Genomic DNA, 27,119 nt, shown 5'->3' on the forward strand with positions numbered 1-27,119 from the left:
AGCGCCACAACACAAAGCCAGGTGGGAGCTGTGTGGCCTCTTGTGACTTCACCTCCCAAATCATGGAGTGTCTCTTCTGCCTTACTCTATTGGTCAAGACAGTCCCAAAGGCCACCCAGTTTCAGGGGGAGGAGACCTAGACCCATCTCTTGATGGCTGAGGGGCAAGGTTCCAAAAGAGCTATGGGACCAGGTATTTCTAGAAATGCGATCTCCCACGGGCAGTGCTGGTGGAAGACGATGTGAGGGGCTGAGACCTGAGGCCGAGAGACCCATCAGGACACTTATTCGAGTGACGAGTGGAGAGACGTAGAAGTGCTCCAGGGTCTCCTAGGTCTGGGAGTGAGAAAGGGGGGCTCAGCAACGAGGGAGCAGCACCTGGCTCCGTGCTCCCCATGGTGTGCAGCATCTCCGCATCACTCAGGCTGTGGTCTCTGTGTCCTGAAGAAGCCTGGGGGCCACTCGCAAGGCCTCCTGCGTCACTGATGGACAGTGACTCCAGGGAGACACCCAGCACGCCACTGCCCACAGAAAAAAGTCTTTCCCAGGGCCTGCTGCTGAGGGAGAGTTTGTCTGAGGGAATGAGGAGTCTGGTCCACTTTCAAAGCATGGAAGCTCCCGATGGTGACCTGTGCAGGGAGTAGGGGGCCCTGGTGGTGGCCTGTGCAGGGAGTAGGGGGCCCTGGTGGTGGCCTCTGCAGGGAGCAGCAGACCCTGACCACCGTATGCCTGGCCATGCATTTAGTTGAGGACCAAGAACAGTCAAGATAACATTCAAGAATGTTCACAAATATTCAGCATTCTTCTTAAGAAAGTGCTTATTTTCAAATTCACCTTCAAATTGACCTTGAGTGGTCAGAAAAGGAAAGGTGAAAACCCCACCGCCACGCTGGCCTGTGAAAGGGAAGAGTGCTTGCTGGGAAGCCTACCGTCCCTCTTTCCCAACGGCGATGGTGTGCGTCTCTCTTGCTCTTTGACCGCACGCCCCTTCCGCTCCACCAACCTCAAACACGCCTGTGCTCTCCCCCTGCAGGGTGACACCCTTGCCCGTCACTCCCGCCAGCAGTGAGGGAGGAGCCCGTCCCAGGCTCAGACCCGTGCTCTGCTTGGACCCCATTCTCTTGGTGCTGCGACTGGGCTGGCGGCCCGCAGGCTTCTACCATCCGTGAGACCTCTGGAAGGCAGGCGGACCCCTGCGGCATCCATGCTGCAAAAGGAAACCCCACCCGGCCCAGCCTGCTGTCAGGAAGCTTGAGTCTTCCAAACACGGGCCCCTAGCTGTGCACAGCCGCGTGGGGGACGGCCCACCCCAGCGATCAGTGTGAAGAGGCCCCGACGGTGCGCTATCCCCACAGTCTCAGCCTCAGTTCCGTGGCTCAGACACGAGTGATGCGCTCCGGTGATACCTGCGGTTCCTTCCAGCTCAGATGTCCCATGAACTTGCTTCCTCCCTTTCCAGGGGGAGGAAGCAGTGGCACTTGACCACCGCTATGAGCACCAGCCTCTGAGGTACATTTTCTTTCAAAGTAAGAATTAGCCAAGGTCACCCAGACGAACCCAGTTGCCTGACATTCTACGCGTCCGTCCTCAGTGACTTTTCTCCTCTCTGTGCACACTGCCTGCTCCAGCTCAGATCTACAATCCCTAAGTCCCATTTCCAGCCGCGGCACTTTTCCTTCCAACTCATTACTAACCCTTCAATACCACCTCGACCTCCCCGCTCGAAGATGCCCAGGTTCCTCTCTTTCTCCAGTTCCTCTTTATCCAGTTTAGATCTTCTAACTACACCAGAGGGTATTTTATCACATGTCCTTTGGTCCAGCAATTGGCAATTTAACTAAGTAAACAAATGTTTAAAGAGTTAAAAAAATAAGTGAAGTTTGGGAGTTCTAAAAAAAAATGATACATATGCCTTTGAACACGCGATTTTAGCTTCCACCATCTAAATGGATATTAACTCGCCAATCCTTTGAGTTAGGCCCATGCATTCCTTGGAGAACGGGCTGGCGGATTGGAGTTAATTCTGCATTGTTTTTCTTGTGTAAGTTACTATAAAGCCTCCTCGACAATTTCCAGCTTGGTTTTCCTTAAAGCTGCGTGAACACCAAATGGCGCTCGAGAAGCAATTTGAGTGCAATTACACTCCTAAGACAGCGTGTAAACCTGGAATAAACAAGTGCTGGAACAGCTGTAGGCCCAGGACAAACACAGCTCCTCTTGTTACAGGGAGAGAACACTGCAGAGCAGGCCCAGGCTCAGGAGGAGCCTGCCCCAGGTGCCCCTCACTGGTGCTGCCATCTGGGGGGGTCCCTGGGGTTTCCGAAGGAGACTACACGGTGCTGCTTCCTCCCCCAGCCCTTCACCCCTCGGCCTTCCCTGGCTGCCCCTTTCAGCTGATGGCCTTGCCTCTGTCATCAGAGTGACCTTAGAACCGGACAAAACCCACCACGAGGGATTCAGCTGGATGCCGGGCACGGATTTAAGAGTTGTGGCCGCAGAGGGAGGACACACGTGGGGAGAGTCCCGGATAGAGAGGGCCCTGCGCAGAGCAGGTGCAGCGGGGCAAGTGGAAGCCTCGCAGGCGCCCTTGAGGAGTGAGACTGCAGTGGGTCCCTGGACGGAGCGGGGTGGGCTGGGGAGCAGTCACCAGGAGGGGACAGCGAGGCCACAGGCAGAGCTCAGACCCGCCTGCCTCAGCCTAGAACCCGAAGTCGGAGCTGGGACCTCTGATCACAAAAAATTCCCTCGCCGAGAAGGCAAGCCCTGAAACCGCTTGGGAAAGTCATGTCAGCACTACTGGGGGGACGATGATTTCTCTTGTAGATAAATATTTCTTAATCCTGGGAAGGTTTTGAATTAAGTATAGAAATGTTTAAGAGAATTAAGCTATAGCGCTAATATTTTTGTGCATGGTGGGCAGCTTATGTGCTTACGGTATTTATGAGAAGCTGGTGTGTTAATTTAAAATGTATAATTGAGTTTAGCCTTTTGAATTTAGGTTGTAGTTTTAGTAAATGCATAACAACTGACCAGAGCGTGTAAGAAGGCTCAAGACTCACCATGGTTCTAACTTTAATTTATTAGATTTCCAAGGATTACTTAAGTACTTGGAAAGGTTTGTTTGTTAATTAGATAACTTAAATACTTAAGGGAATTGAATTAATCGACATATAAATGTAACTGAAAATACTTAATGGGGGTTCTTTAATACGTTTAATGTGAACTATATATTAACAAATTATTTAAGAGGAATTGCTAAACGCTGGTTTATAAATAGAGCGAGAACATTGGTAAGCTGAATTTAAAAACTTGAGAACCAGTGATTGGTAACTGTATTTTTAAATGTATTTTTAAAAAATCGCCCAGCCGGGCGTGGCTCAGTGGTTGAGCGTCGACCTGGGATCCAGGCGATCAGGGTTCGATTCCCGGTCAGGGCACACGCCCGGGTTGCGGGCTCGATCAATGACTCTCTCATCATTGATGTTTCTATCTCTCTCTCTCTCTCCCTCTCCTTTCCTCTCTCTGAAATCAATAAAGATATATTTAAAAAAAATAATAAATAAAATAAAAATCAAGTAACTCCCTTTAAGATAATCTTCTCTCTATTCAAACGCCATCCTTGAGGACACAAAAACTCTCACCGACAGCCTCATACTTCTTGGGGGGACAGAGCCATCAATCGGACAGACACCCCATCACCGCCCGGTTACCAAACTGACACACGGACTCTGTCCACCATTCCTGCTGTCTTCCAGGTGGCAACAGAGCCCGTTCATTCCATTGCTGCCCAGTCCCCTCCCTCTGTCCGTCCCTCCTTTGGGTGTCCCTTTCCCCACATCATCAGCTTTGCCCTCGCATGTAAGCAAACTAGCACAGGGCCCAGCATCGAAGCCCTGGTTGAACATAGAGCTACATGTGCCTGTAAATGAGCAGGAGTGTCCCAGGCGTGCAGACGCAGCTGTGTAAAACCACTGGAGTCACACTAGCCCATTTGGGCTGGGCGGCCTGCGAGGACGGGAGTGGATTCAGCTCATTAAAGTCCAGAGGAAGTAGATGAAAGTGATGACTGTTGGGACAAAATTACTCTCTTTATTGCTTACCTTGAATGATTTTAAATGTTCATTTTTTTGTCGTTGTATATCCTCACTGAGGATATTTTTCCATTGCTTTTCAGAGAGAGTGGGGGTGGGGAGAGACACACACATCGATTGCCTCTCACACTCACCCCAAACAGGGCTGGGGAGCAAACCCGAGACCCAGGTACATACCCTTGATGGGGAATCAAACCCTTGACCCCTCGGTGCCCGGGCTGATGCTCTAACCACTTAGCCACACCAGCCAGGGCTTAAATGTTAATTATTTTCCAGAATCAACTTCTTTTTAAGACTAATCTCTAGTTTCATGATCGCTTGCTTTCGGATTTCAGCTTTTCTACATTAGGGGAAACTGCACTCTTTGCATCCCACCTGTGGATCGAGGTAAATAAAAATTAACTTTGCAAGATAGTATAATGTTAAGTTGAATTACTTGTTAATGCCGCATGTGCGTGGGTCTGAGGATTCGTGGACGCTTTAAGCTACCCCATGCAGTTATAAATGCGAGCCTGAGTTCTAATGGTGTGACATTTTCCTCTAAGTTTTATAAAAATGTCACAATAGTCGTGGCCATGAGGATAGCTACTAGCAAAGAAACAGGAAATAGCCAAGTGTTGGCAGGCTGCGGAGAAACGGGAAGCCTTGTGCACGTCGGTGGGGGTGTAAAATGCTGCAGGCTGGTGGGCAGGGGACGGCAGCTGGCCCCTGGAGGGGGTGAACGAATGCGGGGCGGCCCGTGAGCCGGCTGAGCCCGCCTGTGGAGTGGAGAGAGCGGTTTCAACCCGGAGACTTGCAAGAACTGGGGCTCGCAGGGGAGTGGGAGCGTTAGGAGTCCAGTGCTCGAATCTCACCCTCTCTGGTGGGCAGGAGGGAGCTGATGAGCCCTCCTCGAGGTGACATGAGGAGATGGAAACAGAGACCCAGGACGGAGAGATGGCTGGGGGGAGCAGTTTTGTGAGGGCAGGGCAGTTAAAAGTTATGATTTAGTGTTATCGCGGTACAGGGTTTGCCCTTTTTGGACTTATGTCAATAAATGAGATTAGCTTGCTATTTTTTTTCTCATTCCATCCAAATCTTGTTTGGGCATTAAAGTTATACTGATCTCATTTTTTAAAAGCTACTATTTAGTAGAGCAGAATGCAATAAGCAAATAGACTAAATTCCTGGTGGGGGAGAACAGTAAGTGATGTACTGGGGATGGAGAAGGCAGGCCCTCGGGCAGGAAGGAGGTGGTGCGGGGCTGGGGAGGTGCGGGGTGCTAACTGAGAAGGGCAGGAACTGGGGATGCCCGTGAGGAGGAGGAGGGTGGCGTGTAGATGGGAGTAGCACTGGGCCGACTAAACACCACAAACATAGAACTGAATCTAGGATTTTGAATGGAGAAAAAAAAGATGTGTGAACCTCATGCAGACAAGCACACATTCTTCAAGGGCAACATACAGGCATTTTCGGATATGAAGGGACTCAGGTTGATCCATTCAGTGCCAGTAAACATTTATTGAGCACCTACTGTGCTGCACGCACTGTTCTATTTGGGTTGGGCCAGTTAACAAAGCAAGCACCCCGGCCGTTGCAGAACAGAATTCTAGCTGTGTGTGTGTATGTGTGTGTGTGTGTGTGTGGGGTGTGTACAGACAGTAAATATAAACATAGTAAATAGTAAATTACCCAGTATGCTGGGAGGTGACTGGTGCTGTGGGAGTAAACAGCTCTGGGGAAGGGGAACCGGTGTGGTCAGGGTGGGCCTTACTGAGAAAGGAGAAATTTTGATGACCTAGGTTCAGGATTCTGTAACATCCATTCTGCAGCAATTGACTTCATTACATTTTTAAATTTGACAATCATGTTTTTAATAGGCATTTTTGATGAAAATCAAAATTTTCATCAAAATTTTATCTTCACTAAAGATAAAACTATTTTCTAATCCCACCAGGAGACCAAGCAAAGTCCACAGCAGAAATCTTTCTCCTAGGTAGTTCTCCACAACCAGTGTGACCAGTTGAACGCTGGTTCTTGTTCACTGCGCTTTGCTCCTTGCAACTTATAATACATAAGCTATTTTCCTATGTATTTCTCATCCAGATAATTCATATCCACTGTATTAAATTTAGCAAATATTAAAATGCGTGAAGAAAATAAAAGTTTCTCCAATTCTTCAAAATGATTTTCAGATAATTTTGTATCTGCCCCAGTGTGGGTAGATTTTCTCAATGAAGAAATGAACCCCAAAAGCACTTTTAGCAGACAGCAGCCCTACGCCTCCAACACCTGATGCAGCCACTGTGGTCCAGCAGCATGATGGGGGTGCTGTTTCCACGTCTACATTCTCGTCGGGATGTGTTTGAGTTGGTTCCATTATTTCCAGGTCATGCCTTATTTACTTCTCTACTCTTCTTTTTTAAAAATCCTCACCAAAGGGTATTTTTTCCATTGCTTTTTCAGAGAGAGGGGAAGGGAGGGAGGGAGGGGAGAGGAAGAGAAGGGAGAGAGAGAAACATCGACGTGAGAGAGACACATCGATTGGTTGCCTCCCGCATGCGCCCCAACTGGGGCTGGGGATTGATTGAGCCTGCAGCTGAAGTACGTGCCCTTGGCCGGAATTGAACCCGGGACCCTTCAGTCTGCGGTTCTGCACTCTAACCACTGAGCCAAACCACCTGGGGCATTACTCTCTACTCTTCACGGCGCTGGAGGGGCCTCTCGTCCTTCTAGAAATGACACTGCGTCTGAGGTCCATCTGTGACTCGAGGGCGTTCTAGGCTGAACTCACTTGAGTACAGTGTCTCTGTGGTTCCAACAAGCCCATGTGGCCTGGTGGCTTGGATTGCTAGGCTTCATTTAGACAATAATTTAGCACATTAATCTATTTCCCCCTTCTCATTAAGATCATCTAAAAGCTGTAAAAAGGTTCTAAGCATTTCACATTAGTATGCAAAGCAGTTCACCTTATTTAAATGTAAAATATGATGTCTAACAGCTGTCATATCCTTAAATAGCTGTGCAAAGTGCAGCTCTGCACAGTGTTCTGAGGCCACTGTGATTCAGAATTCGGAGGTCACAGGCTGGCAACGGACAGACCCTCAAGGTCGACAGGTCCGATGACCACGAAGACAGGACCACTGCCTCTCAATCTGTTCTTGCCCACACCCATCAGTGGGAGCTCATGTACAAGGCTCTGGTCCTCTGGTTCCTGACTTTGGCTGCACAACCTGGCCCCCGAGCCGAGGAGTTGGCCAAATGCCCAGCCCCTGGGGAGGAGGCCATGTATTTAAAAAAGCTGTCAAAGTTTGCTTTACACCAGCTGCTGGGCTCACCCATCTTCGGTAATAACACTGTCCAGTAACAGGGCCTCCAAAGACAGAACATGAGTCTTTCCATTTAGCTTGTGTGGCTCAGAGCTGTGATATGAGGAATCCAAATGGAGGTTAAGGCAAGTGACTACCTAAAATAAAATAAAAAGACCATTTTAGGCATTCAAGACTGGACATTTCTCTCTGTATGATCCAAAGAAAGGACATGCTATAGAAAGTGTGTACTGTCAGTCATGTGAGAGTCTGCATGAGGCGGTGGGGGGCAGGTGACTTCCCCCAAAGTTAAATAGACTAGAGAGGCACCCCCAGGGCAGGCCCCAAGCGCCCACATCAGAATCTTCAGGGAGCAGCTGATGCCCCGGAGCCCTCCACATCGGAATGGGCGGGGGGGGGGGGGGGCATTTGCTCACGGCTGGAACTACAACCCCCAGGTCTGAGTGAGCTGTTGAGAACGGCAATAGCCAGCTTCCTCACAGCAGTGGGGATACCGCCTGTTAAGAAGAGGATCTCAGGCACTGAGTGTTTGCACCCCCAAATTCACGTGGAAATCTAATCGCCAGTGGGATGGTATGAGGTGGGCCTTTGGGAGGTGACCGGTGGAGCCCTCACCAATGGGACCAGTACCTTAGAAGAGGCCAGAGAGCTAGCCAGCTGGCTCTTCCCACCACGCTGGACGTCTGCAGCGTGCGAGAGGTTTTCCGCCAGAGCCAGACTGTGCTGGCACCTGATCCTAGACCTCCAGCTCCAAGACAGGGCAAAAGTTTCCTAGGTGTCAGTTGCCTAATTCAACGTTTACCCAATACTTAATGGCCGCTGTTGCCAGCTCAGGCTGAGAAACCTAAGGACGTCCTCACAGGAATCATGGAGGGTGTTCCACCCACCCCTTGCCAAAAACGTTTCTCCTCCAAGAGGATTGTTTGTAGGGATGTGATGCGGATCTGTCACCTACCCGAGGTAAGTAGTTAGGTGAGTGCTTTGTAAGGCCTGGCATGGCTTTCGGGCCTGGGCTTCCAATGAAAGAGGGGCCACACATTTAGAGTAAGTTTCTTGAAGCAACACCTCTTTAAATACTTGAAGAGTCTAATTTCTAAAAAGGAGGGTGGTTTGGCTCTGAGACTGCAAGGCAAGGACCACGCTGCGGGTCTGGTGGGACCGGAGCTCTGCGTTGGGGCCCCCGAGGAAGCCGTGGAGAAGAGGCCCCCATGAGTTCCAAGAAATGAGCAAGGTCAAGGAGGCTCCGTGCCACACGGGAGGCCTGGCCGGCAGGGACACCGCCTGCACAGCGTGTAACAAGTTCATCAGGGGCTCCACCCAGCGAATCCTCACACAACCCTGGAGCTACGTAGATGGGAGAGTAGCCCCATTTCCTTGTGAGCAAACGTCCAGAGAAGCTGAATCACTTGCCGGAAGACACAGGGCTAAGGACAACTGGGCACTGCCACGCCTGTGCAGGAGCTGTGACATCTGGATGAGGGGCACTGCTCACGGGACAGCAGCTGGCACCGGGCAGGGCATTAGTGAAATGACCGTATCACTTACACTAATCATACACTAACAACAAATACAAATGAACAATGCTGGCTCCTAGTGAGAGAACGGCCAACACTCTACTCATGTTTATTGGAAAGTGATAATTTAAAAGAATTCTTTCAAGCTTTTCTATTCTCTCAGTTCTGAACTTTGGTCTTAAGAAATTATTCTGGCATAAGGCATAGAAATGGCACAAAAGTAAATTATAAACCTTTTTAAGCGCATAGAAATGAAAGACAAGCTTGTACTATTACCAAAAATGTTTTTTTGGAAATGTGAGTTTCAGTGGATACAGATTCTAATTAAGATTTCAGTTTGTGCTGTCCTTTGGGAAAAAGTACAGACAGTTTTCAGCTCCCCAGAAATACGACTTTAATGACCCTGGGCACAAGCAACGTGCGAAGGGCTGTGATTCGGGGGCTGCCCATGAAAATGAGGGCCCAGTTAGTGCAAGTAAGTGAGCAGTCACACAACGAAGAGATGCCTGACCTTTAATATCCTTTGCTGTCTGTGCAGAGGCGAGAGAACAGAAAACAAGACTCGTCCAGAAAAATCTCTGGACATGCAGGAAGGTGATGGCATCGGAGCCACCTGGGCAGAGCAGGCAGTCCACACTCCAAACCACACGGGGCCCTTGCCCGACACCTCCCGCCTCCACTCCACCGACAGCTTCCCCCCAGCTGGCCCTCGCTGCTCCACCTGGAGCAGGAGGCCCAGGGCACGGCATCCTTCACGAAGAGTATTTCTGATCTACCCCAGGGGCTGGAGGGCTCGCTCACGGCAGCCTGGGGCAAGGCTGAAAATAACTGTGAGTCACAACTATGAGCCTTAGAGAAGTTCCTGCAGCCAAACACGCATCCCTCCTGTGCCGTTTGCTTCTCCCTGAATCGCTCTGTGCAAACTCGAAGTCGACGGGGTCCAGACACTCGCCCTCCAGAGCAGCGCTTTCCAGCCCTCCTCATGTCAGGCACACATGAACTCACTACTAAAATTCGGCAGCACACCAAACAATACATCACTTATTTTGCCAATCTGACATAAGAAAGATATAGTTTTGATTGATTTACAAAAAATAATAGTAATTACCTCTTTTTGCCCCAAAGTGACTTTTAAAAAAAAATCAGGTGCCATACTTGTATATAAGGATTTCTGGTACCAGGAATTAACCAATCAGATGCAACCCTATTATGCGACGTGATCAATATGATGCAGCTCTACTATGACTTATATATTTATGGTTCAAGACAGGGCACTCACACAGGGTGGCTACTGTTGTGGTGGCTGTTGTCATTTTTTTATCGGACAATCTAAGGGAAAAAAGGTCAGTGCCTCTGACTAAGTAGTCGGGTATTGCACGTTTTAAAAATCCTTGTGGCTCACCAGTGTGCCGCGGCACAGCAGTTGAAAATCGCTGATCTAGAGGGTTCCAGCTTAAGGTCAAAATGGAACGCCCGACAGTGAGACTGAAGGAGGGAGGAGTTATTTCTTCCATGGCGAAGGTAGAGAACCAATGCATTTTGTCTAAGGCCAGGACCTGTCTCATTCACCTGGATGTCTGTTATATAACTGGGTGCCCTCGACCAAAGGCACCAGACGCCAAACCTCAAGTCAAACTTCCGATTTATGTCAATGGAAACAAAAAGATACACCTACCTCCCAGGAAACAGGAATTACAGATCAAGCGCAGACCCTCGCTCAATGCCTTTTCTCCTGGACGGCCCCCTAGGCTGGGCTTGGAAGGGCGCGGACATCTCTGGGTTTGCAACCCTGCCCTACCGTGTGCCAGCCACGTGCCCTTGGCATTTACTTTGTGCCTCATTTTCCCCATCTGTATAATGGGGATAACAGCAGCACCCACCTCCCTGGGTTGTGATGAGGAATTAATGAGGATCCCATGTCTGGCACAGACACCGTAATAGGCCCGAGGGCGCCAACCCCGTGCTCTGTGACTGTAGTCCCCGTGCCCGGCACCCTGTGACTGTCTGAGAAATGCTTCCTGACCTAGTGAATGAAGTGAGACACGAGTGAAGAGGGAAGCTAGAGGCGAGGGGTTCAGCTGATGACAGTTTGCTGAAACGCTTTTTACAAAGTTAACACCACGCCTGAGGTTCTTGTTTCTCTTGGAGTTTCACTAACTAAAACAGATTATTTCAATATATAGAAGTGTGGAGGCAGAGAGAGAAAGCAGGCTGTAATAACTGCGTGCAACTTCTCCTAGGACTGTTTCCCTTTAGAGTCCAGTAAATTCTGCCGGAGCCGCTCTCCGGTCACCGCGTCAGAGTTTCCCCAAAGATACACACGCACAGTCTCGTTGTAATACTTTTTTTATTACAATATCCAAAAAACTGAGTATGCAAGTTTAGGAGGTCTCAAGACCCCTTCTTCGACTGTAGGAATGTGCCATCTCAAGATAGTATATTTAAACTATAAAGAAATTCAAATGTAAAGAAGAAAGAAAACATAAACATTCTGTGTGTCTCTTACTACCAATTACATATTCTTTTGTAAACCCTGAAAAACTTCCCTGTAAAGCAAATTATATATATATATATATATAAAATATATATATATTTTGTGTGTGTGTGTAAAGTGTTGGTAGCTCCCCTTCCCCAAAGATCAGCTGTTTTCCTTAATCATCTGTATTAGTGTCAACAAATGGCTACAGATACATATTACTCTGAGAATTAAATACATAATTGTGAATTTAAACAAGCCAAAGGGCAAGAGGAAAAAGCACTATGTGGATGGCACATTTAGGGGTAAATTACCAAAACGTCTCTTTCCGAGTCGCCAGTCCCTCTTGCAGACTGACCTTCCAGGAAATCCTCCTATTGCGAACACAGCCCCGAAGGCACTGGACAGCTTCCTCACTCCTGTCTCACCTGGTGGCTCCAGTATTGCTACGAGCAAACGCGTTCACTCCCTGGAGGGTCCAGGAGCCAGGTAAGGGCTAAGGGCAGGAACCAGGGCTGCTGGGACCGGGGCCGGGACCTCCACCCGAGCTGCCTGGATGCAGAGCCCAGCGTCTCGGGGAGGCCCCTGGGGAGGGCACTGAGGTCACTTCACCAAGGGGCGCCCAGTGTCTTCGTACTGAGGGGTGCTGAGAGCATGAACAGGTCGAACAGACTAAGGCTGTTTCCAACTGAGCAGAAATAAAGTGAACAAACTCGCCCCTCCTCCACCTCCTGTTCTCTAAAACCCGCTTGGGCGGGGCGGCCTTGAACATGGAGTGAGGGCCTGGGACGGCAGAGAGGAGGCAGGTGGAAACGAAAAGATCAACCAGGCACAGGCAGCCAGCGGGGGACAAGCCGCCGGGTGCAGAGGCCACCCGCTCGCGCTGGGGAGTGAGTGTGGCACGGGCCTGGAGGCGGTGGCGGGGGCGTCACTGGAGGGCCCGGACGAGGTAGAGCTTCTCCCCGTGCTCGCTGGTGAAGATGGGGGCCTTCTTGTAGTGCTCCACCAACTCGTCCATGGTGTGAAACCGCCGCTGCCCGATGCAGTAGACATTGTCCACGAGCTGCACCTTGAAATGTTTGTTCTTCCCTGACGCTTTGAGGGACACGGAGAAGTCGCTGGGCTGGGGAGGAAAACAGAACACGCGTTACGAAGGGCCGCGGGCCAGGGCCTCGCCACCGGGGACTCGCCGCCCCAACCCGTCCCTTAGCCGGCTGCGAACCGCTGCGCGGCCCAATCGCCAGGTCTCTGCTCTAGAATCTGATCACAGGCCATGAGAAGGACGGCGTCGGACGTTCGGAGGGACCCAGAGCCGGCCCAAGGCGCTGGTGTCCCGAAAAGGAAAAAAATGAAATTTTGCTTTGTGGTTTCCGTGCTGAATGTATTTAGTTGTTGCAAAATCAGAGACTCGGGATGGAATATATGGCGCCAGCGTTAGCCTGGATGCTGCAGGAACCTGGATTTTTCATTTCCCAAGCTCCTTTCAGAAACTGGGAACTTAAAAAAAGGACTTGTACGCAGGCAGCAGCTAAAAGTTTTTCTTCTCCTGACTTCTACCACTACTGGACATTCGCTATCAAAAATTTTCTAATTCTGAGCTATTTAAAAAGAAAGGCGTTGAGAGCAGTGGAAAATTCTGGCTGCAGCGTAAACCTGGTTCGTGAAGTCCCAGGGAGACTGCACGTGGCTCAAAGCACAGGTTTAGCTAAGAAATGTTTAAATCTGTGATTATGTCAGTCGTGACTTATATTTGAATATATTTTAAAGGAGCATTATTTTTATTAAGATTGGTCTTTTATCTCATTTATTGAAAAACATGCAGAGAAGACACTCAATGCGAAATGTTCTCTAAGGAAAAAAGTACTGATTAATTCGATAAAGAACAATCATTTATTGGATACAAACTATGCAGCAGACAGGTCGTGCCCTGGTGATGTGTGTGTGTGTGTACATGTATACGTGCATGTGTGTGTGCATGCATGTGCTGGCAGTGTGTACATGTGTGTGCGTGTGTGTGTACCATGCACAGTACATGTGCTCCATATGTACCACAGAAGTGACCATCCAGCAGGGGAGACAGATAAATAAAACAGTTGATTACGTAGTTGCACACCATGGCAGGTTCTATGAAGAGAAAGGAGAGAGACTGAGGCAGGGTAGGCTAATTTAAATATGACTGATGGGGGGGGGGTGGGGGGGTGGGGGGGGTGCTGCTGGGAGAGGGTTGGGAAGTGGGGCATCCGATGAAGACAGGGAGGCGGAGGCGAAGGTGGAGGGATGCTGGCCTCCCTCCTTGGGCGCAGAATAAAACCCCGAGGCCCATCACGGCCACACCGTGGCTGCGTCACCTGGCTCCTGCCTACAGTGAGGTCCAATCATGGAGATGAAAGCCTGTGCCACCCAGTCCCATTTTCACTCCAGTTCATTTGTTCTTTGAGCTCTTACTTCCCCCACCCCAGCCGACAGTTCCCAAAAGGCTCACACCCATGTCCTGTGGCCTGCGCTCTGCATCCCGCCAGGGAGGGCCGCACCTCTTCCACTGCTGTATTCCAGAGAGTCCGGGGGGGGGGGGGGGGGCGCTCACACAGCTTTTTTTTTTTAAAAAATATATCTTTATTGATTTCAGAGACAGGAAGGAAGAGGGAGAGAGAGAGATAGAAACATCAGTGATGAGAGAGTCATCATGGATTGGCTGCCTCCTGCACATCCCCAACTGGGGATTGAGCCCGCACCCTGGGCATGTGCCCTGACCAGGAATCGAACTGCGATCTCCTGGATCCTAGGTTGATGCTCAACCGCTGAGCCACGCCCGGCCGGGCTCACGAATCTCCAGACCAGGTCTCAGCCTTCCCAATACCCAGGAACTTACTGCTGCCGAGGATGGGCCAGCCCTGCCCCAGTCTGGCTCCCTCCTGCAGGGACATTAACAAGCATCCTGCCTCGGGTTGTTACACAGAGTTCACAAACATTTGGCTAAAAGTGGGTGAATCTTGCAGAGCAAGAGCTAACTCCATATAAGTCAACTAATGACAACTCAAGGAAACGGTGTCTCAGAAAAGTCAGCTCTGGGAAGGCTGCTGGACTCACCAGCCATGCTGTCCGCATGAAAGCAGGCGACAATTATATTCACAGTCACACTCAGGTATCGCTCTGCCCATAACAGTCTAAACAGAAACAAACCTTTGGGCTAGGCGGGTGGGACGGAAATTCAGGAAGAGACGGGAAGGCCTGTCTCTGCTGAGGCCTTAGGCTGTATCTTGATTTCAGAATCTTGGCCAGGAGAAGGTGGGGGTGCGGTGGGGGTGGCAGGGAGCAGGGAGAACGTAGACCTCGAAAATTATTTTCCCAATTCAGACTCTTAGAAATGAGTCATCATGAACCCTGATGTCACAGATGACCCCTTAAGCAACCATCTGATCACACAACTCTCAAATCATGATTATTTTCACAGGCCTGGGCAACGAGACAGAGGCAAGCGAGTCTCGCTGTTCTCGGCACTGCCATCCAGGTCGGCTGCAGTGTGTGGTTCAGAGAGCAGAGCACTGACAGGTCCCCCCTCTACACAGGCGCCTGGCCCGCAGTGCCACTGTCACCCTCACATTTATTAGGAGACTCGTCCCAGCCAGTCACACTGCATCCCTGTCGCCAGCACATACCAGTTATGGGCTGCTCAGGCCTCTCCAGAGGTGTTCCTTAAAGTCATTTGTAGTTTAAAAGCTTCTGTTATTATTTTTAATCCTCACTTGAGGATATTTTTTCCATTGCTTTTTAGAGGATGTGGAAGGAGGGTGAGGTTGCAAGAGAGAGAAAGAGAGAGAAACATTGATGTGAGAGAGACACATTGATTGGGTGCCCCCTGCACGCACCCCGAGCCTGCAGCTGAGGTATGTGCTCTTAGCCGGAATTGAGCCCGGGACCCTTCAGTCCTCGGGCTGACGCTCTAACCACTGAACCAAACCGGCTAGGGTGAGCTTCTATTATTTTCTGTAAGTACATGCATACTGTGCCAGAAGTTTCTGCCTTCTTAGATCAAAACGGAGGGTCCTCACTTCCTAGTTTGGCACCAGCAGGCACTGTGCTAGTTTTAGATACTTTAATTAATCCACAGCTAAAGCGACAGGTAGCAGACTATGACGTGAGTGACCAGAGGAAGTATATGGTGGACCTAATTTTAATTCAGCCAAATGGTCAACAGGTGACTTCCCTGACAGGGAAATTTGCTTTTAATGTACGCTCCTTAATTCTGCATCGTGGGCACCTCGTGTGTGAGCTTCGGCAGGAAAACAGTGGTGCAGAGAAGAGCATTTTTAATTTCATGGGCCCCTGAACAGACAGACACCTTCAAGTTAAGGACAGAGGACCAACCACGTTAATGTCAAGTAAGAGTGGTGAACATGTGGAGTTCTCCCTGCAGCCGGAGCAGGTTCCCAGTCTCCGCATTAAATGCACAGTTCCCCGTGTCCCCCTAACAGCTCCACGTGAAGCCTAGAGGCCGACAGGCCCTGTGCTTCCCCGAGTGTGCTCCTGAGGCCAGCAGGGTCAGCCTCGCCCGGGGACTGCGCGGCCCCGCCCAGACCCAGGGAACCAGAAACTCTGGGAAACTCTGGGCGGGGCGCGGCCACCTGCTTTCACCCTCCGCAATCTGTGTTTTAATGAGCCCTCCAGAGGATCCTGACCCAGTTGCAGAACAGAAATGAAATTTGGGCCAACCACCAGCAGTGTTTTCCCACGTTCAGAAAACAAGGAAAAGGTACGAGTGGGATTTACGGGCTCCGCAGCCCCACGGCCAGCCTTACCGCGGCTGCTGGTGCCTTTTTGATTCTGGGTCCTGGGGCAGACACTGCTGGTGGGGATGCCTGCAGGGACAACGGAGACACAGATGGAGAATGTTGCCAGGTCTCTTCCCTCCAAACTAAGCCAGTCCCCTGGACCTGACAAACCACTGGGTCCAGAGACAGAGCGCGAGGCAGGGTCATTCTGGAGAGGGCAGTGCCACAGCCTTGTCCGTGCCATAGCCTTGCCCATGTCTGCTGTGGCCCTGCCAGGCCTGGCTTTCTGAAACAGACTGGGGGGGACCTGATGTTTCTGGACCACAGGCACTCACCTCAATTCAGGACTTTAAATTTCAGCTTCTCAAAACATGTGTTTGCTTGAGTATCTATACTGAGAAAGGGGACCAAAATAAAGGGAGTGCAGCTCAGCACTCCCTCTCCACACGGGCTTTGGTTGTAGATGTTAGTGATCTGAAGACACGGGCCCCTACAAGGCAGTTAGCATGAGCTGTCACACTGCGCACAGGGCGGAGCCTGGCGGGTGCCCCTCGTCGGGAGGCCACCTGCCACAGTGGCTCTGAGGTGGAGAGCACTGGACTCGGGAACTCCTCCCGGCTGGTGGGGGCAGAGCCAGAACCACTGCTCCTTAGAGTTTCGCATTCTCAAGCGTGTGGGTCACAGAAGAAAGTAAAAAAAGAACAGCTACAGTATTTTACCAGCTATTGAATTCTAAAACAGGCAAACGGAAGGTTGGACAGCACAGAAAACGATTACCATGAAATCAAAGGCAGCAGCTACCTCTCGTGGGAGGCGTGGGCCATCGGGAGGCAGACGCGGGTGTGGGGGCAGCTTCCAGAGCGCCAGGAAGAAATGTCCTTTTTTGGACCTTGACCTGGGTCCTATTTCTTGACCTTCCTGACCTGGGTTAAACAGTACTTTTCAAGCGCCATTTTCTGTGTTATATGTCACAACAAACAGTGTTTTAAAGGTGCTGAAGCTAGGAGGCTGGCTGGGGGGCTCACTAGGCCTGTGGCACTGGCACTCACCTCTTCAGATATTGCTCCCTCCCCCTTGTCTACGGCTCCCACTGCCCACCCACTCCCTGGGACACCAATCACATGTACAGTTAACTGCTTTTCCTTGTGTCCTCAAATGGCAGAAGGGGCAAGAGCTCTCTGGGGTCCCTTTTAAAAGGGCACTAATCCCATTCACGAGGTCTCCACCCACCCAACACCATGGCATCGGGGGTGGGGTGGGCTTTCCTGTGTGAATCTGGGAGGAGGGACACATTCAGTCCATAGCAAAATCTCTTTTGCTCTTTCCTTTACTTTCTACCCTTTTGTACCTTTTCTGTGTATTCTAGAATTTCTTTCCCTATCTTCCCGTTTGTTAATCCGTTTTTCAGATGTGTTTAGGTTGCTATAAGCCTACTGTATTTCCGTTAGTGTATTTTTTTGTACCGTAATTCTTGACTTTTTTTTACCGCTTCTAGTTTTCTGCTCAAATTCATACTGGCTGCATTTCTTGAACCCGTTAATCTATCTACCTTCAAGACTACATTTAAAAACTCAAAATCCAGCCCTGCCGGGCGTGGCTCAGCGGCTGAGCGTCGACCTAGGATCCAGGCGATCGGGGTTCGATTCCCGGGCAGGGCACACGCCCGGGTTGTGGGCTCGATCAATGACTCTCTCATCATTGATGTTCCTGTCTCTCTCTCCCCCTCTCCTTTCCTCTCTCTGAAATCAATAAAGATATATTTTTTAAAAAAAACAAACTCAAAATCTGGACTTCTATGGGACTACTTCTGTTGTCTCCCCCCTCCCCCTCCTTTGTTTTTGGTTATTTAGTCTTGTCTCCTGGTAATTTTTTTTTGAATGCTGCATATTGTATATGAAAACTGAGGTTCTCAGTAGAGCTGCTGTCCTCAGTGACAGTGGGCAGGGCACCTAGTCCAACGAGGAAGAGAACTGACTCTGGACTCACTTATTTCGTTTGCCTTTGCTCCTGGAATGCAGATTTCTGGGGGTCCATACTAAGGCCCGAATCTCCTTCTGGGCCTGGTCCCTTTGGTGGCCCTGACTTTGATTTCTGTCCCCCGCTGCTGCAGGCCACCAAAAGACTGCTGCATTGTCACTGTTTGTTTCGCTGTTCTATCAGCTTTTCTGGCTGTTTGCAGAAGTTAGCCCACATGACCAATGTGGGAAGTGGTCGCATGACACTGGAGAAGTTGTGCCTTGTCCCCACTCCGGCTGTCTATCACGGTGGCTGTATGACAGGCTCTGAAACAGGCTGCCTGGCCTTTATCCTGGCTCCTTTATTTACTGGCTTTGTGACCTTGTGCAAACTCCCCACAGCTACCTGCTTCAGTTTTCATAGTGCAAAACAGACGTAACTTCTGAAACTGGGAAGAGACTGGGACAGTTTAATAAACTACCCTAATGTCCGGAGTACAACATCTTTGGGGAATATTAAGCAAACATTGCTATTTAGTAGCTCTTCTTCAAGTTCCTTTTATGAAACTATAAAGACAGCAAACAGCATCTCATTGATTTTAAAAAGATTTCTTTCCATTAAAATCTCTAGAAAGTACATACTTCCCAAACTACTAAGAAAGGTCCACATCCTATCGCAGAAACACCTTCTGCTTCACTCGTGACCACAATGTCACTGTCACCTGCTTATATCTGTCTCTCTACAGATTAAGTACACAGCAGGTGGTTGCTGAACTAATTGACACTGGAGTGCCTGGGAGGTTGCAGGTACCCATCCCACATGCCGCTGCGTAGCTGAGGCCTTCTGATTTTTTTTTTTAATACACCTTTATCGATTTCAGAGAGAGGAAGGGAGAGGGAGAGAGACAGAAACGTCAATGATGAGGGTCATTGATCAGCTGCCTCCTGCATGCCCCCACTGGGGATGGAGCCTGCAACCCGGGCATGTGCCCTGACGGCGAATCGAACCCCGATCACCGGGATCCTAGGTTGATGCTCAACCGCTGAGCCATGCAGGCCTGACAAGGCCTCCCGATTTTCAGCACTGAGCATTGCAGCTCCTGTGGCTCAGGACTTCGGACTGCCTCAGACCTGAGCTAGAACCACCAGCTCCTACCGGGCTGTAGTGAAGACGCTGGCCGAGGCTGCAGCCACCTGAGGGGTCCCCTGGGGACAGAGGGTCGGCTTCAGAAGGGGCCCGCACAGGAGCCACATGAGGCCTCCGTTCCTGCCTCAAGGGCTCTCCTCTCTGTGAGGCTGCTTGAGGGTCTCTGCAACGTGGCAGGTGCCTCCCTCCCCCTGATGGACCCGAGAGCGACACCACATGCCTTTTATGGTAGTCTTGAAAGCCACCTATCGCGACTGCCCCGCACTCTTCAACAGTAGGGGTCACTAAGTACAGCCCCTGCGGAAGGGGAGGCGGCCCGGCTCCATTAGTGAGAAGGGGTGTCAAGGACCTGTGGACGTGGCTTTGAGCCATCCCGGGGCCACACTGGTTAACACTTTCCTTCGCTGCACCGAAAGCCATCGGACTCAGGCCTGTGCCCTCTTTTCAGTTTTGAAACACCTGCTTTCTTTCCCCCACCAATTCCCAGCTCTGTGCTTCCTCTCACTGTCCAAATTTTCCTACCTTTCCTTCTCCAGACACGATCTCACTCGGTATAATTTCTCTTTGCTGAACACTGTGCTAACTTTTCAACTATTCTAACATCAGGTCACTTTCTGTATCTCCTCTGACTGTTCCTCTGAGGACTGACTTGTTCTCAGTGTTGAACCAGGGGTTCTGAAGGACTGTCAGTCAGTATAAGCCATTCAGCCCTCCCTTCTTAAGGCATTTTCCACGTGGCATGTGAAGACAGTTAATAGGTAGAAAACCAACCCCTCTCAGGGGTTTATTTATTAGATTATCGTTAGTTTTGTTCAGGTTTTAGGGCCCCTATTTGAGCGTAATCCCTGGAAGTACAAGAACCTGACTTAACTCTGCATCCCCACGTGGGATTGGAGGAGGCGTCAATGAACACACCGACCACGGATTAGCGATGTGACGGTGTCTTCCCCTCTCCATTCCTTAGGCAATTCGCGAATCTCATCCCTTTGCAGTTTCTGCTCACAAGTGAGTACTTTCAGAAAAGAAAACCAAAGAATTCCCTCTTTGATACTGTATATTTTTATAAAACAGATGCCCTGGCCAAGCATTTCTCTCCTTTACTGAGATTTTAGCCACAATTTTCTCATTGATAGAAAATAAAAAAAGATGCTGGGAACAGCACGTAATATCCTTCATTTCCCCCCCCATCCACCCCTGACAGCGTAAGTATTCATAGGACTTTCTTCAAGCACATGGCCGTGAAGTAACAGGGGAGGCAGGCACCTTGCTCCCAGGCAGTCCTGCTTCTTGAACAACCCTGAAGCTTCTACTTACTTTTACCTTAGACTTTATGGAGAGAGGAGAGTAGAAATGCCCTCTGTATGGTTTGCCAAGCCGCCCAGGTGAACTCTGGACACATTTCTGGTCATGCTGCTCTTTGATCAACAATTTACACATGTATTTAACACTCTTTCTATCCCCAAAGAGAGGTCACCGTGGTGGTTTCTTATCAAAACCTGGATCATTCTTCCCTTTTAGTTAAACAGATATTTTTCTTTGATACTCCTTTAGGGAAGGTGCTCTTTTATCCAGAGAAGTAGTTCCTTTACCTAAACACTTTGAGAACCAATGAGTCAGAGGCAAACTGTATTCCCCTGATCAATGTTCTCTCTGTTCTTGGTTCAGAAAAGCCGCCTCTGGAATTTCATCACTCTATTAGGTCACCCTCTCTAGCTGTCCCACGTTGCCTTCTTTCACCGAAGGAGACTCACAGCTTACACTTACGCCACTAGCTGCCAACTGATACCATCCTCTTTGTTTTCACTTAGATTCATTTTCTACTCTCCAGTAACTGTAGCTCTGAAATATTTACTCCACGGTCTAACCAATCCACACGTTACCAGTCTCATTAGTAAACTTGTTTACATAAGGAAGAAAAACCAATCAGCCCTCAAGGTCCCATTGACCCAGTCTTGAGACGACTGAGTATTGAGTATTTACTGTCCATTTTCAAGTTGGTACGTGCATGTGTGTTTATCCCTCCCTGCCTCCCAAAATGTATTTCTTAAATTTTTAAATACCTCAGAGGGTAGCGTTTCAGAATATTGTCCTGTCGTTTTTTGCCTTTTTTGCCACGTTGTGCCTGCTGCAGCTGGTCAATGATAAATGAGGTTCAGTCCAGAATTGTGCCACAGAGCCCACGCTGTCCAATTTCACCTGCCACGTTCCGCGGGGCTCAGATCTGAGCATCAGAACCCCCGGGAGGGTGCGCTCAGATTGAGGGTACAGGGCTCTACCCCGGAGACTCACATGCAGCAGGTCTGGGTGGGGCCCGATAACCTGTATTTCTAGCAGGTTCTCTGGTGATGCGGATGCTGCCGGTCCAGGAACCACACTTTGAGAATTATGGCCACGGAGGCTGAAAAAAACTTTATATGGGTGTGTTCCCATTCGTTTGCGGGACTACCTACACGCAGGCTGAGTAGGAAGAGGGCCGGAGGCAGGCCAGTGTGCAGACAGCTCCACACGGCTTCCCGCCGCTGCTCCCTGCGTTGCAGACTCCGTGGGAGGTCCTATTCTACTGCTCTCCGGCCACGCTCCGGGGGCCACGTGAAGGAACTGCTTTCTAACTAACGGTACCGCCAGAAACAGCCCCAAACGAGCAAAAGGTGAAGCTGAGATGAAAAGGTTACGTGCTGATGCAAATCCAAACCACAGTGGCTGCTCCTCACACACACAACTCCCTTCTACAGCACTTTACAGCCACACCCACCCCCTCTCCCTGGAGACCCCCATCTTTATAACTTTCTCATTTCTACAACATTAATAAATTGAAGCATACAGTAAAAAAAAAAACAACAAAAACACAAAAAAACCACAATCCACTTCATACCCTGGTTCTTATTAAGAAAAACCCAAAAAACTGAAAAGCAAAAACTGTTGGGTGTGCATGTGCAGAAACTGGAACCCTGTGCACTGCTAGTGGGGACGCAAAATGGTGCAGCCGCTGTGGAAACCAGATGGCAGTTCCTCAAAAATTAAACAAGGAACGACCACTTGGTGCAGCAATTACCCAGAGGAACTGAAGGCAGGGGCTCGAGCTGATATCTCTACACCCATGTTCACAGCAGCATTACACACCGTGGCCAAAAGGTGGGAGCCCCCACTGTCCACGGGAAGATCAAGGGACACTCAAAGCGTGGTCTATACACCCTAGGGGAGGAATGTCATCCGGCCTTAAAAAGGAAGCAAATTCTGACACAAGCTGCAACATGAACAAACCTTGAGGACATTATGTTACATGAAATTAAGCCGGACACAAAAGGACAAATACTGTATGAATCCACCCATGAGGTACTTAAGAGTAGTCAAACTCATAGAGACAGAAAGTAAAAAGTTGCCAGGGCCTGGGGGAGAAGGAAACAGGGAGCGAGTATTTAATGGGTGTAGGGCTGCAATTAGGGAAGGTGACAAAGGCCTAGAGATGAGTGGTAGCGATGGTTGAACGCACTTAATGCCACTGAACTTACACTTAAAAATGGTTAAAATGGTAAATTTTGTACTATGTATTTTGCCACAATAAAAAACATTTACAAAAAAGTTTATGTGCTAGTCTAAAAAGATACAGTGGTACCTCGGTTTTCGAATGTGATCCGTTCTGGAAGCCCGTTCGAGTTCTGAAACGTTCGAAAACCGAGCGGTCACCAGCCGACAGCTAGGCCCCCGGATCTTGCCCTCGGTGGAAGCCGTGTGGCACATTCGACTCCCGAAGCATTTACTTCAGGGTTTTTGTAAACTGAAATGTTCCTCAACAGAGACGTTTGAAAACCGAGGTACCGCTGTATGTGAAATTCTGGCAGAAACTTCAGCATCATGATAGAGGAGCCTCGATGAACTTCCTGCAGCGCTCCAGTGCAGCGCCTCCTAGCGGGGGCGCGGCGATGGTACAAAAGAACTCAGCGTTTCCTTCAGATCATCTGCCACACCTGAGGACTCGCTAAGTGTTTTCCCTGGGGGCATGTGGCAGATGGAGACAGGTACGGACCTATTCCTGAACCAAGAAGAGTTTGCTCCCCTCTGGGCGGGGTTCAGGCAACAATGACCCCTGGATTTTACATTCTTCTGTGAACCACTGTTCCCCCCAGCCTTCCAAAAATGCTACAATGATACTGACTGGCTCTGGCACCCACTGGGCCTCTTAGAAGATTGGAATACTGGCTAGGAAGACACCTTAGAAACCATCTCTGTTGGACAAGTACTGTCCTTGCACACATCTCAAGACCAAAGTGTAAACATTTCCTGCAGAATTCCTTCTACAAGCTGCAAAGAAACTGTGTTCAAAAGACACCTGATAGAGACCCCTGGCAGAGTACAGGGTCCTCCATTTGGGAGATGGGAGCTTGCCGACGTGCAAGAAATGTTTACCAAGTGTCAAATGGAGCTGAAGCTAAACATCCCTCCATCTGTTCAGGTCCCTCAGCGTCTCCCACTCCTCCGTCTGAAGGCTGGAGATGCGACGTGCTTCCTTCACCAGCTGAGGCACCACATCCACAGCACAAACCCCCGCGTGTGCCAGCCCGCCGGGGGCTGCAGCTCCCCGAACTCTGTACCTCTGCCGGCGTGTGTGTGCTCATGTGTCGTGTGTGTTGTTAAAAACAAAACAGAAAGCACAGTTCAGAGAACAATTTCTATAGCTCTCTCTCTGCCAACTTAGTGGAGTGATCATCAGATTACTGGGAGTTAAGTCTAACTTTTGCCTCTTCTATAAACCAAAGGGAGGGAGGTCTAGAAAACAAACACACTCACAGTTATGTCTGTAGCCACAGCTAAAAAGAAATCAAAGAGTTAAAAAAAACACCACCACCAACAAAACAAAAGAGAGTTTGCGCTGGTGCTGCCTGCGTCAGCCATATACGCCTTTCTAATAAATTCAGGGCTAAAACTTAATTGACCCAGTTTTTAAAAATTCCCATTATAGCTTTAAATATCTGGGGGGAAAACACATCTCACAGGTACTAGCAATTTTACATTAGAGCAATATAAATACTTAGGTAAAGGGTAGCTACCTCATCTAAGGAATTCCTATGAAAATACTTCTAAAAATAAAGTATTTACTTTGACATATCTATATTTTAGTTTGAAAGGGTTGCTCTTCAGTTGCCTGTGTTACCTGATGACCACTTCTCTCCCCATTATGTTTGCAGGCTGAAAAGAGGGTGTCTGGACCCCTTGGTGGCAGCAATAAGCTAGAGGCCACCGTGTCTGACCCAAGCTAACCAGCGCATTAGCACAGCCAGGGAGGAAGCAGACGGATGCAGAGCCGGCCTGGAAGCCCCAGCACCTGCTCTGGCTGGTGCTGGTGCCCACGCCAGACCTGTGTGCCTTCTAGATCATTCATCCGTGAATATGAGGAACGTTTCTTAAAGTCCCGCCAAGGTGGCAGGGATTCAGCGGACCAGCATGATGACACACGATGTGTCCTCCGTGCTGACGTGGCCCTTCAATGAGTAGCAGCCGCACTCAGAGGCGATTCCAGGTGAGCATGAGACTGCTGTGACCCAGGAGCAGCGGCCGAGGCCTGCGGGTCAACGAAGGCTTCCCAGAAGCAAAGGTGACTAGGATGAGACCTGAAGGAGGCGTGCGTGCATTAGACTGGTGGGGGTAGGGTGGAGCAGGGCAGGGGAGCTACATTCTAGACTTTTCCAAAGGTCTGGAGGAACAGGGAGCCGAGTCCAAGAACCTGAGGGCAGGAACACAGGTGAGAGGAGGGAGAGGGCGATGAAAACCGGAACCTGAGAGATGCAAGGTGCCAACGGAGAAGCCACCAGCTCCTGTCAGTGACGCAGCAGGGACCAGAGGCCCCGGCAGCTTCCCCACCAGAGCCCAGTGACCGAATCGCTCCACTGACCTGCACCTGCCTCGCTGACATGTGACCATTAGGTGAGCTTTAGGTAACTGACTGCTCTCTGGTCTGCTTTCTACATTTATTCCCTCCTCCAAAACAGACTTAGCATTACAGGTACCCCCCACTTTTGGAAAGTCCACGTCACGTCCCTTCACTTTATTGAAGACCTACATTAGTACCTGAAAAAAATCCAGAGAATTTCCCTTCTACAAAGAAAAGCTAAAATAGTGCTCAGGCTCTGTTTTGCTGGCACCGTGACAGAGGCAACAGGAACCCCCAGCAGTGAGAGAGCACCACTGAGCTCCCTCCCAGGAACAGCACTCAGCATCCAGCCCAGAGCTCAACCATGCCTAGGAGCACCTGGGTGTTATCTCCACTGGCTTTGTGCATCTTTTGGCAAGATGGGCCCTGGGGTATCAGAAAAGCCTCGGGGAGCTGGTAAGGGTGTTGCAAGTGGCATAGAACTGGACGTAATTAAGATCGTGGTGAACAAAGTAAAGCTAGGTGCATCCTTGGCTTTAGTCCACTGTTTCCACCAGAGAGAAAGAGGCCTGCGAGCTGTCAGCATCACCACTGGTTCTGCTGGCAGCCAGGGGGGCTCTTCCAGCCGGCACCTAGCAGTGGGTGAAACGGACAGTCCACTGCTGCATGGACTGATGGGTGGGTGCAGTGTGGTGCTCTGTCCAGTCACCTCACTCTCAGGGAGAAAGCAGCCTTTAAAAATTTTTTAAAAATATGTCTTTATTGATTTCAGAGAGAGGAAGGGAGAGGGAGAGAGAAACAGAAACATCAAAGATGAGAGAGAGTCATTGATCGGCTGCCTCCTGCATGCCCCCCACTGGGCATAGGGCTGCAACCGCAACCAGGGCTTGTGCCCTGACCGGGAATCGAACCACGATCTCTTGGATCCTAGGTCAACGCTCAACCGCTGAGCACGCCAGCCGGGCAAAGCAGCCTTTTTAACAAATGAATGTACCTGCCCTACTTCCACTTCAGGCAGGCTGTGCATTCATCACATCGTTCCTGCTTTTACTCTATGTCAGTGTGATTTGGCTTTCTGGGTTATTTGGTGTGACTTGGTAGGGTTTTTTTGGCTCTGAAAATGCTCACTGATTTTTCCACATAAATATATGGTAACTGCTTCTTTGTGTTGCGCCATTTGGGCTTTGGAAAGGTTCATAGGAAGCTCTACTTTCGAAGAGTGGTGGAAACCTGTATTCACTTTCTTTTATTTATTATAGCAGGAAAACGCTCCATCCCAAGCCCTTCATAATAAATGATGGTTCTGAGGCTGCAATGGCAAGATCCTCACTCAGAGCCTCCTGTGTTAGTTAAAAGCAGGTGCTCTCGTGGGCTGGGGACCGTTTTTACCAGTAGCCGCGACACCACGGGAGCCCCGGCCCAGCACTCACTGCACTGCAGAGCTGGGAGCCACAGCTTTAAATAGGCGAGGGAGCATTCAGATATGTCTAATGTCAGAAATATTATAAAAGTTTAGGCTGTAAACTTCCATTAGCTGCTGAGCAACAAGCCTGACAATTAAATGAAACCTATTTTATTCCTGCAACTGGAAAGGTGTTCAAAGTAACCTATACTTTTTACAAGGAAACATCTAGAAATCATTGTGCCCAAGCGTGGATTTCGGAAGCTTGTAAGCAAGTCCTGGTGGGAAGAAATCCCCCCACTGCTCCCTCTTCTAAGCTCCTGGGTGGCAGCTCTAGCTCTGCTGACAACTGACCTCTCCTTATCCTTCATGAGAAACACAGAGCAAATACAGTCAGTTACCAAACGGCTCAAAATAAACAGAAACACTTTATAAGCTGAATCTCACTCAACCAAAGCTGACAGTTCTACATGAAAGTAAACCTGACAACAGAGCTGTAACTTTCACCTTTCAACATGTTATAATTCTTGGAAATGCAGTATTCCACAGGGATGGGGTTTAAGTTACTGCTGTTAGTATGCATAAAAGCACT

The 27,119-nt window shown here is 49.6% G+C and overlaps 1 protein-coding gene across 2 annotated transcripts in view; it reads right to left on the reverse strand.

Annotated features, from left to right (window-relative positions):
- Positions 1 to 27,119, reverse strand: part of NCK2 (NCK adaptor protein 2) — a 155,074-nt gene that overhangs the window by 11,605 nt on the left and 116,350 nt on the right. The window contains exon 5 of one of the 2 annotated variants that reach the window (XM_087823726.1): positions 11,241 to 12,511. The exons of the other annotated variant lie outside the window; for it this stretch is intronic. Within the exon in view, the coding sequence (XP_087679852.1) occupies positions 12,317 to 12,511 (195 nt within the window). The 3' untranslated portion in view covers positions 11,241 to 12,316. Of the gene's footprint in view, positions 1 to 11,240; positions 12,512 to 27,119 lie in introns of those variants that run through there. 2 annotated transcript variants of the gene reach the window in all.

Source organism: Miniopterus natalensis, chromosome 13 (genome assembly GCF_054644295.1).
Source record: "Miniopterus natalensis isolate mMinNat1 chromosome 13, mMinNat1.hap1, whole genome shotgun sequence".
Classification (NCBI taxonomy): Eukaryota; Metazoa; Chordata; class Mammalia; order Chiroptera; family Miniopteridae; genus Miniopterus; species Miniopterus natalensis.